General features: G+C 41.5%; 1 protein-coding gene across 3 annotated transcripts in view; it reads left to right on the top strand.

The window, feature by feature from the left end:
* The first annotated feature begins 1,305 nt into the window (after positions 1-1,305).
* The window catches only part of TMEM168 (transmembrane protein 168), a 25,872-nt gene continuing 15,528 nt past the window's right edge, over positions 1,306-11,649 (top strand). The window contains exons 1-3 of one of the 3 annotated variants that reach the window (XM_084521252.1): positions 1,306-1,596; positions 3,187-3,311; positions 5,545-6,811. In XM_084521252.1, coding sequence (XP_084377378.1) covers positions 5,675-6,811 — 1,137 coding nt within the window. In that variant the 5' untranslated portion in view covers positions 1,306-1,596; positions 3,187-3,311; positions 5,545-5,674. Of the gene's footprint in view, positions 1,597-1,746; positions 1,981-3,186; positions 3,312-5,544; positions 6,812-11,649 lie in introns of those variants that run through there. The other 2 variants (XM_084521251.1, XM_084521253.1) reach the window with 2 other exon arrangements.

Here is an 11,649-nt window from a genome sequence, read left to right as displayed (position 1 = left end):
TCTTAAGATGCTGGAGAGGAGAAAAAAAAAAAAAAAGTGTATTTGCATTTTTGTTGTCTTTATGTCACTACTTTTTGTGAACAAAGCACATTTATTAAAAAAAAAAAAAAAAAAAAGACCTGTTTCTTTGATATGTGGGTGTTCTGTTTTTTTGGTTTTTTTTGTTTTTTTTTTTCTCTTGCAGTTGGTTTACACTGAAGCCCAATAAAACCAACGCATAGTTCTTATTTTCAAGAAAACACTTGGGTTTGTCTGGGTTTGTTTTATAAACTGGAATCTAGTAAAGAAGTTAAGTTGAAACTCATGTACTAAATTTCTACATCTTAGTTGTGACATGAGCTTTATGGACATATTTCTGGAGTTCCTCTAGTTGATCTTGTATCATATTTATTTTCTGCCTACTTATAGTGTGACCACTTAGTAATACAGTTCCTCTTTCCATTATAGAGGTTCTTAATTTCCCCTCTGTCCTTCTGAAATATCTTTGCAGCAGCTGCGGTAAGTTTGCCCTTTGAAGTCATCCCTGTATTCCTCCACATGATGGTTTTGAGTTGTGCAGGTGCTGTGAAAGGATGGCAGTGGGAAAAGCAACCCAAAGAACTGAAAATGCAAGGCTCGTAATCAGGGCAAAATTGTAAGAAAATTAAATTTCAGCAGAACTTAAGTGTGCCCCTAGCACTGTGGAGCTTAGCTGATGTGTTCTGGATCCCTTGCTTAACAGTGAAGATTAAAAAGCATCGTTTCACAGAATTTTCCTAACCTTTTCTGCCTCAGGGAGACTTGCTGACTTGCCTTTGGAAGTGATTATTAAAAGTGTTTTTAATCATACCTCCATTAATGCACAGTGCATCTTTGATTCCTTGCAAAGTTGGGTTGTTCAGGTTCCTGCTCCTTTATTCTCACTTCAAATTCATTGTTTTATACCTGTGGAATAGCAGGAAGACTTCTAGAAGGGTTGCATTTAGCAAACTTGCATTGAAACTTAGCTCCTTTTTCTTACGTTTCAAATAAAGTATCATCTAGGAAGCTCAACCAGTAGTTGCTTGAAGTGTATCCCTAAGTTACAGTTAAAGAAACACAGCGTTAAGTAGGAGTTTTTCATGATGCTACCACAGCATCCGTAGCAGGTGCTTCTAAAGGAAACATTCAGATTAAAATAATAATTTTTAGGAGTATTGGATAGTTTTACTTAAATGTGGAAGAGGGTTTAGGAGGGGTTCCTGTGCAGGCTGGGCGTGTGTCTGGCTGCCTCCCCCCCCCCCCCCCTTCCATTTTGTGCCTGTGTGCCGGGCAGGACGCGTCTTTCCCCCTCCTATCCCCCCTCTGCTCAACTCTCCCTGTGTGAGGCTGCGGGGGGGGCCGCAGCACCCCCATCCCCACCTCCTCTAACCGCAGGGGAGCGGCGGGGGTGCCCGCTCCCCCCCCAGCGCCTCACCCTGGCCTCCCGGGATCCCCCCGCAGTCCTCTCAGGGGCCGGGCCCGGGGCTCGGGCGGCGCCTTTTGAGCCTCCGCGCTGCCCGTAGCCGGGCCGCCGCAGCCCTAAGATGGCGGCGGCGCTGCGCGGGGGGGCGGGGAGTGGCCGGGACGCCCGCGGAGGTGAGGCCGGGCCGGTGGGGGCAGGGGGCGCACGGCGGGGCCGGGGCACAGCGGGGGGCTCGGCACCGGCCCGGCGGGGAGCCCCGGGGGGGGCTGGGCTCTGGGAAGGGGGATTTGGGGGAGCTGGGGGTCGGGGCGGGCGGTGTTGCCCCGCCGGGGACCCCCCGGGCGCGTTGCCCTGGCCGAGGCGGATGCCCGCCGGTCTGAGGCGCTCAGATGATGCTCTGCATAAATAGCGCTTTTTTGGTTTTTAAAGTCTCCCGGAGTTGCTTTTGTTGTAAACTTGGGCGAAAGTGGGTGAATAAAAGAGGAGGCCAGCTCCAGCCAAGAGACCGCCACTGTCCAGTTTCCAGAGGTCTCACCCAAACTCGAAGCCAGCTGCTGGTACGCTGCCAAAGCTGCTTTGCTGGGCTTTCCTTTCGATTCCTGCAAATCACGTTAAAAACTGCTTTGGGAACGCTGCTCCCGAGTATCTGTAAAGAGGCTCTTGGATAGTTGAGCTTAAGTTTAGATCTGGGTTTAGGTTCAGTTTAAAACCGCAGGCTTGCGAAAATTGATGAGCATTTAAAAAGAAACGCACGCGTTCTGTTTGCTTTGTGTCTAAGTTTGATTTGCTCAAACATTTAACGCGGATGATGCAACCTGAAACATTAAGGCCTTTACTTTAAAGAAAAAATAAATAAATAAGTAAACTTTGAACTGTCTTTGTTCAAAGTATAAGCACAAACGAGCGACAAAAGTAGCAAAGAGTTGCATTGTAAAGAATAAATCGGCTCTAGAAGTTTCCCATTGGAGTTGCTGTGTTACCGCAGGTTGGTGATATCTGCGAGATGCGATATGTAAATCACAAAAACACTACTTTTTCTTCTTCTGACCAGAAAGTTGACCACATGATTTGGTTCAGAGGACATTCACGGTCAGTAGCAGGGTTTACTAGCCCATCTTTTTGCTGGAAAGCCAGGAAGAGGAGGTCAAATTTAAGTCCGAGCTGTCACTTTGCAGATAACTCAGCACTTGCTGAGCCTTTCTGCTCTAAACCCATGTGTGTTCCCGGCCCTGGCACCCCATGCGGGCACATCGATGGCAGCACCAGCAGCGTCTGTGCCACATTTCTCACGACCTGCTGCCAGCAACGCGCTGAACTGGGCAGAGGATTTCTGCTCCTCAGAGTGGCTGCTTGCCTGCTGGGGGGGTGGTGGTGTTGCTTCTGCACTGATCCTACCCAAAAAGGATTTAGTGACAGCGGCAGAATTTTAAGCTGGATATTCGTTGGGAGCTTACGCCTTTTGTACATGGGCTGGTCTGGTGGCTTGTGTGAGGCTGTTGTCTGCACGCACACTTACAGCAGCAGTCCCTCGTCTCAGAGGGATTCCAGAAAGGTTCGGTGAGTGAAGTAACAGGACAGGATGGTTCAGTGTAGCAGCAGTCAAGTATCAGTACTGAGAGAGGGAAGAAAATATGAAATCACACCTCCATACTCACGGTTTCAATGAGAACTAACTGGTGACTTTGGTGTGGGGGGAGAAGACACGCAGGAGTTTAAATAAAAGGCTCAGGTTGTCTGTAACGTGAGTGTTGTTTGTATTACAGGAATACGAGAGTGAAACCAGTGCTGTAATAACCTGATATGGTGCCACCAGCAATATGATAGCTAACTGAGCTGTGCTGTCTGTATGAAGTAGGAAATAAAGGAAAGTTTGAAAGTATTCCACTAGGTGAGGGGAGAAATATTACAAGATCTTAAGTGTCTAGGCAGTTCAAAATTAAGTTGATATGTATCAAACATTAATAATAATGAGAGCTAAGAAAAAACTTTGCTGAAGTTCAAAGAACTTGAACTTGTAATGGCACTGTGTAATAACCATCCCTTTTGAGTAGTTCGTATGTATGCTGTTTTAATTAAAGAGATTTTTAATGCACAGTTCTTTCCAAATAATATTTATAATGTATCTTAGGTATTTAAGATATTTTGAAAATATGTATTATTGATATTAAGTAATTTAAAAACTAGAATTCCCTAGGCCTGGTTTGTCACTGCACCAGTTACTTAAGCTGGTTTGATACGGCGTGTCAGTCTTCAGAGAAGCCGAAGCAGATAGTGAACAACAAAAGTGTGGGACCGATTTGCCTGACTTAAAAAAATAATAAAAATAAAAATGAAGAGAGAACGAAGTCTTAGGAGTTTCAGTCAAAGTGTCCTTTAATACTTCCCTCAGCATTATAAATGAAAGCAGTAAGCTATAACACTAGCTCTAAGTGTTCTCGAGGCATTATCTGCTCTCTCGTACCATTAACTCTTCAGAAGTCATTGAAAGATGGGCAATTAGGTAATTACGTCAGAAATGATAGAGGCTACAAATGAGTCTTCTTACTTGCTGGAGATTGCCAGTAACCTATCTAATTGTACTCTGAGATAAACATTTTGTTAATACATTGTGAAACAAACGTTATATGTAAATATAATTATCACACAGGATTTCAGTACATTTTAGCTAAGGGAATTTGTTCTGGAGCCCTTTCTAATTTGTGATGCTTCTTAGGAAAATTAGCAAGGGAAAAATATTGATTCTGATTGTATTGTTTCTTTATTTTCTTCTGATCCACCTGCTGGTTTCTGTCTTACTTTCTCTGGAGGTGTAGGCTCTGTTTTATTTATTCAGTCACTCCTGGTTTAGAGTTTCTAGGTGCAAAATGCTCAAAAAGCAGAAGTAAGTGTGTTTTCCTTTACCTGTAAGCTCTCAGAAAGCTTGTTCTTGGAGTAACTCTTACCAGTTTGTTGTTTCTAACACATTCTGCATACAGAGCAGGGCTATGGCTTTGAAGCACAAACCTTTTTTGCCTTTAACAAGAGAGCTTTGAACTTTGCCTCTGACAACATTGTGTGAAGTAGAAAACTATCATTAAATACAGTGAAATACAGATTTTGGTGGAAATAGAATTTCCTCAAGAACTTTTGTTTCTAATTATGGAAATGAATGCTATTCTTTATGTGTAAACTCAATAAAATTAAACACCAGTAGAATTAGAATAATCCTTGTGTTTCAAGATCCAGTTCAGACCAGGAAGAAACATTTTCTGTAAATTATTGATGATCTCAAGGGATATCTCCATAGCCACGTTTTCTTGCAACCCCTCCCCCCAAAAAAAAATAAAAATAAAAAAAATATTATGTGTTCCTATACTATATTGAAAGGAAAACCAGTGGTTAAATGGGTCTGGGTAGGAGCACATACATTCTAAATATAATATTTATCTTGTTCATTTTATTTGTGTGTCTTTTTGGTAGGGAAAAAGTGTCTCGCAGGGATGCAAATAAAGGCTTTGAGTTGACGTTAAAAAAAAAAAAAAAAAAAGGCTGGATTTTATCTCTGAATATGTTGAATGCCACACAAGTTGATAAACTGTGTATCCATTCGCCTTCCCAGAAGTGGAGATAATGATAATTGCTTTTTTGTGATCTATTGTGTTTTGAAGCTCATTAACTGATTGTGAAGTTCTTTTTGTAAACCCTTGTAGCTATTCGACTACTAAAAAGAAGTCTTGCAAAACATACCGAAAATGTTTAGTGTAAAGTGAGAACTTGTAAAATGTGGTGCTGAAATGAAACAATGCTTTAAAACAATAGAGAAATGTTTTAGAAGGTAATGGGTATCATAAAAATATTTTGGATACCTGTAGATATCTGATATAGATACCCAATGGGTGTTACTGAAAAGCTGAATGGGCAAGGTTTGGTTTAAATTTTTCATATGTTCAAATTATGAAATTATAATATTATTTTCACATACATTTATTTTAATAATGGCCCCAATTTGACTGACTCTTGAGAATACGCTTCCCTGATATGTGTTTTTTTAATTTAGATGTTAAGTGAATGTGTCATGTTTATGCTGTGTATGATTAAATTGAATTAATTGCCACTAACGCTTCTTTTAATTCTTCTTCCAGGACTTCAGTGATTCTGGACCACTGTAATTGCAATGATATTACAGAAGACAGCTGTTACATTGCATTTGTTGGATGAAACCCAAATATTTTCTTTCAGTCAAGTGGGTAAAACCCCCTAACTGCAGTTTACATGTGTAGGTCACTGCGTTACTGTGTTAGTCATTGTCTCTACGCAGCAATGACAAGACTAGAAGAAGCAAACAGAGAAGTGAACATGCATTCATCGGTCAGATATCTGGGCTATCTTGCCAGAATCAACTTATTGGTTGCCATTTGCATGGGCCTTTATGTCAGATGGGAAAAAACTGCAGATGCACTGATTTTGGTAATATTTATTCTGGGACTCTTTGTTCTTGGAATTGCCAGCATACTCTACTACTATTTTTCAATGGAAACAGCAAGTTTGAGTCTCTCCAATCTTTGGTTTGGTTTTTTGCTTGGCCTTCTCTGTTTTCTTAATAATTCTGCCTTCAAGGATGATGTGAAAGAAGAAGCGACTAAATATCTGCTCCTTTCTGCCATTGTTTTAAGGGTATTGTGTGCTTTGGTTGAGAGGATTTGTGGTTGTATCCATCATCGACCGACTCTGCTGACAACAGTTGAGTTCTTGGAGCTAGTTGGGTTTGCAATCGCCAGCACAACGATGCTGGTGGAAGAATCTATGAGTATCATTCTCTTGGTTATGGCTTTGGCCGTGTTAATTATTGACTTACGTATGAAGTCTTTTTTGGCAATTCCAAATTTGGCAATTTTTGGAGCCATTACATCCTTACTTTTTTTTCCATCGCTGCACATTCCCACAAACCCATTTGCCTTGGCGTGTTTCTTCAGCTGCCTGATCTCAGATCCCCTTCTCGACGTTTACTTCAGTGGACTTTCTGTTACTGAACGATGGAAACCTTACCTGTACCGTGGTAAGATTTGCAGAAGGCTTTCTGTCATCTCAGTTGGAGTCGTTGAACTGATCTTTTTCATCCTTGCCGCCTTTAAGCTGCGCGATTTGGATCTCTGGTATTTTGTGATACCAGGTTTTTCTATTTTTGGAATTTTTTGGATGATCTGTCACGTGATTTTTTTTATAACTCTTTGGGGATTTCACACAAAACTAAATGACTGTCACAAGATATACTATACCCACCGTGCAGAAAACAACAGCCTCGACAGAGTTATGGCATCCAAAGGAATGCGTCACTTCTGCTTAATTTCAGAACAGCTAGTATTTTTCAGCCTTGTCGCAACTGCTGTTTTGGGGGCCGTTTCTTGGCAGGTAAACAATAATCTCTTTATCTTGGTCTCCCTCTTGAGAATTGTTGGCTCCTAAAAGTTCTTGTGCCATTTGGTGGTGTATTGTGGCTCAGCAGTTCAGAGTTGGAGCCTTTGGCTTCAAAAGCACACTCTTCCAGTTCGACACTTTGTGCTGCCTGTGTCTTAGGAAGGCAACTGGCACTTGCCAGTTTCCCCATATAGTCAGAATGAGCAGAGTTCATGCTTCCAGGCAAAAGAAGTGTGCAAATTATTTTAAATGTACCTACTTACAAAATAATCTTACCTCTGAGTTCTTTGTGCCATAATTTATTTATTTTTTTTCAGATGAAAGCACTGTATTGAATCCTAGTAATGTGCACCACATTGAGGGCTTTTCTTATGGACTATTTTAATGGAATCGAGGCAAAGTTATGTTTTAAGAATGCATTATTCAATACCTCTGTTTTGATGTGAAGTCAGAGGTCAGTTGATAAACTGATAAATTGTTGGGATAAGGTACTCTCAGTTTCTTAAATTGCAATCTGTTTATGCATCTCATACATTCCTAGAAAGACCAGTTCTTAACATCACATGGTGTTCTTATCTGTGACTTTTCTTTCCATTCCTGACATAAGGCCTATGCCTTTTCTTTGTCAGAAAACAAATATTTCTCTAGAAATGCTTGCTCAGTGCTCAAACAAAAGTACACTGTGTGTTATCACTAGTGCAATAGGGTGAAAAGGGAGTTTGGTGCCTGTATTTTTTTTTATGTTGATCTGAAAAACAGCAACAGTCATTCTTTTAATAAGAGGTAAAAAAGAGAATAGGATTAGATTAGATACAAGGAGGAAATTCTTTAATCAGAGTGGTGTGGCACTGGCACAGGCTGCCCAGAGAAGCTGTGGATGCCCCATCCCTGGAGGTGCTCAAGGCCAGGCTGGATGGGGCTTTGGGCAGCCTGGTCTGGTGGGAGGTGTCCCTGCCCATGGCAAGGGGGGTGGAGCTGGGTGGGCTTTAAGGTCCAACCCAAACTATTCTGCAATTCTGTTTATTAGGGGTGAAGGTGCTAATGCACTGAAAGAAATGGGAAAATAGTTTGGGAAACAGAAAGAAGTCAAGATAAACTTTCACAGATTAATATTGTTGATTTCCTTTTTTTTCCTTCAGAGAACTATGGGATTTTATCAATCAAAATGCAGATCTTTAATTTTGGTGTGCTGGGTGACTTCTTCATTAAAAGCAAATTTCTTAGCATGTCTGAAATAGCGCTACTAGTTTCTCTGCCTTTACCTTACTCCTTCAACGTCCTTGATACACCTTAGTTAATTGTTACAGAAGTGATTTGGGTGGAGTCACTCCACCTAGTTATACCCAACAGCAGTCAGAAGAAGCCAGACATGTAAGCTGGGCAGGTAGTCACAGGAGAGGAACATTTGCTTTTGGTGGTTTCCAGTGTCTGTCCACACACAGCTGGACACCAGATACCACCATGGGGGTCCTGCAGGATCACCCTGGGCAGGGCTCTGTCTCCCTGCTGGTCTGCTGAAAGCACACCGGAGCTGCTTTCAGGGGGCTGCTTCCTGAGTGCAGGTTATGTGCACAAGCAGGGAGGTTTGGATTCAAACTCGTCAGGTTACATTTTCTTCTTCGTGCTGGTAGTTCATTGTTTTTCTTTTTTCTGTCTCTGTTGTGTGCCCAGAAATAACTGCAGCAGTAACAGGTTAGATAATTTTCAGGCCTCTCTAATTTTGGAGAAGTCCTGTTGTACTTTGGAAGGATTCGTGCAGGGCAGTTCACAAAGAGCAAGCTGGCAAGTCAGATAAACCTTAGTGTTTGTTATTGGCTAACTTCAGTTTCTGGCATCGTGTGTGTACGTAAGATAAGCTGTTACTCACTGCCTCTGTCCCACAGGTTGTTTGTTCCCTGTTCAGTGGGAAGGGGAGTAATGGTGGTGGCAAAAATGAGACCACCTGCTTTTACTTGTCAGGAAATACATTTTTTTATTATAATAATAATTAATTTAGTAGATAATTATATTGGCATTAATTTTACTGTATTTGTGTTTCTTCCATTATGTATTTACATCAACGAGTTACTTTAAGACTACAAATACAGTTGTCTTCAACCAAAATCCTTTCTGTTTCAGAGGTGTGATGTTTGCCACACAGATCACTGTGCCTATTTCATCTGTTGTCAGAAAATGAAATACTTTACCAGACCTGGTCAGAGGGTGACTTAATAAATGGATACATCATTTATTATAGTGACTGCAAGGAGCTGTGGCCTTTTCTCTGTTTTTCTGGATAGTGTCAGTTTTCAAAATAATTAGAAATAAGAAATTAATGATGTATGAGCATATGATTTACCCTCTTGCAGGACTTTTTTTTTTTTTTTTTTTTCTCTGGGGCTTTAAGGAAACTCGATTTTTTTTCTTCTTTATAGGGGGAATTGCAGGCCTCAAGACTCTTCCTTTAGAGTCCTTTGCAGGGTTTTTGAGTTGTTTCCGAAGGTCTAGCAAGCTCAACGGTAATGCAGCAAACAAGCTTCTGCAGTTAATATGTACTTTCCTTATGATGTTTTACACATACTGTAACAGAGACAAACTTAGAGAATACTCTCTGGTTTTCCTCTTTTTTTTTTTTTTTTTTAAAAAAAAAAAAAGGAAAGAAAAGCTATTCCTAAATGCTTATTAGGTTGGGATTTGTATTTTGTTTGTGTTTGTTAAAAAAAAAAAAAAAGTTACTGGCATTAGGACGTAATAGAAAAAGATCTTAAGGCTCTTAGATGCCTTTCTATGAAAATGCTTTTATATGATCAAAAAAAAAAAAGTATTTGGAATTATTGGGAAAGGATTGAAGCTATCATCATGCCACAGTATAAATCCATAGCTTCAATATGTCAAATAATTGTGCAATTCTTATTTGCCATCCGAGAGATCAGAAAACAGGAGACAGTTCAGAGAAGGGTTGTGAAGTTCATTAGAGACCCAGCACAGTTTCCATGGAAGGAATGACTAAGTGGGGATGCTTCAGTATGGAAATGAGATAGCGGAGTGGGAATATAAAATATTGTATGTGATGTGGAGAAGTAAGTCCCAGCCCCAGAGCTGAGGGATCGAGTTGGCAGGAAGCAGGAATGAGACAGGCAGGTGGGGACAGCTCCTCGTACGGAGCCAAGCGACCTGAGAAGTGGGCATCACGGTGCGCTAAGCAGTCATACAGGCTAAAGGGGACGCTGCACAGTCCCTGGGGACAAATTCACTGAGGTTTATTTTCTGTAAAGAACCAATGTCTGGCTCAAGAGACACCAGTTGTTGGAGTGCTCAGGAAACACGCCTGCTTATTCTGTCCTTACAGTCTTTTCTAGGCATCCATGTGGACTCTGAGACAAGACATTCTCCTAGTTGGATCTGTGGTGCAGCCTTGTGCAGTCACCCTTACATTTTCATGTTAGGGATGTATTTTTTTAGTTAAATTCGCAACATATTTTTTCTTTATGTTCTTAGGAGTGCAAAGCATTCCAGAGTCAGAAGCTCCTGAAAATGTGTTTGCTCTTTTTAAAGTTTCCTTCTTAACATTTTCTGCATGTGTAAAATAACAGGACTGTTTCCAGACTTTACAACTTCCAATTTGGGATTTATGTCATCTTAGTAAGTGCTAATTGTATTTGAAATCTGCTAAGCGTAGCTTAGAAGATGAAGCGCTTTGTGTTTATACCTTTCCTCAGTCTGAGGACGTGCAGAAAGCCAGTTTAATGACACTGCGTTCGATCGGAGAGGTGGCTTGGAACCGCTTAATGGTTTGCCATTTGGCCTCTCGTATAATGAGCAGAATTGGCTAAAAGTCTGCGCCTTGGAAAGTTGCTTCCTAACAGTCAGCTATAAATAACTAGCCCTAGCATATGAAAAAGCTGGCTCGGTTGTGTGTGTTATCTTATAGCCAAAAATGGGGTAGAGGATGGAAGGGGCTCTGCTTCATGGAGAAGTTCATTACAGCAGCATTATGTATGCCCTTTGAACCACTGCAATATCAATGCATCGTGTAAATGTAACATGTATGAGAGGTCAAGGCCTAAGGAGAACGTTGCCTGCTAATTGGTGGCTACAGTGTGTGCTGATTGACGAAAATTGCCAGGAAAAAAAGAAAATAAAATCTTGTTTCATAGAAAGGCCTTTAAAATGGGGAGAATTAACTCACTGCTGTGCACGTAGGGCTTCTGTGACTCACGCAGAACTGCTGCGGATGCAGGCCTGTTAGCTGGGGACCTTGCTTTAAAGGGGGTCTAGCCTTTGCAAGAAGCCAGGGGCTGTCGGTGTGCTTGGGGAGGGTTGGGGCTCCTGAAAGGAGAATCCCTCTCCGACAGATCAAACTGAACTGTGAAGAGCAGAGCCCTCGGGTCTGTCTGAAGCTGGAGGATGACCTGAGGAAGCGCGAGGAGTGTAGAAGCAATTTGTCAAAGATGATTGCATTCAAAAATGGAGTAACAGCTTTTCAGTGGGACGTGTTTCAGGAGTGACACGGTCTGCTTCTGAGATTAATCCCTGCTTGAGCTGGAGAGGAAAAACACCTTGACTCGTCAGTAGAGACCCGTTGAAAATTTTCCTTGTGAAATCTGCAGGAAGCGTTCTGCGCTGCCTTTACATTTGTGTGAGTAATTCCAGTCAGATCAATAGCCTCTTTAGCTCCTGTAGTACTTACTCATTTCAGCAATTACTCATGTCTGTAATTAGGCTCTGGGTTGGGACAGGATCCAGCAGAAGTCGTGCAAATGACTCAGGCATTACCTCTTCTTGAAGCTAGTAAAATGATGAAAAATTTGGAGAGGAAGGGCTTGGAATTCACAAGCATAGTTCTTGGAAAG

Source organism: Aythya ferina, assembly GCF_964211825.1.
Source record: "Aythya ferina genome assembly, chromosome: 1".
NCBI lineage: Eukaryota > Metazoa > Chordata > Aves > Anseriformes > Anatidae > Aythya > Aythya ferina.
Note: the sequence above shows the minus strand (reverse complement) of the source record. Positions and strands in the feature narration are given on the sequence as shown.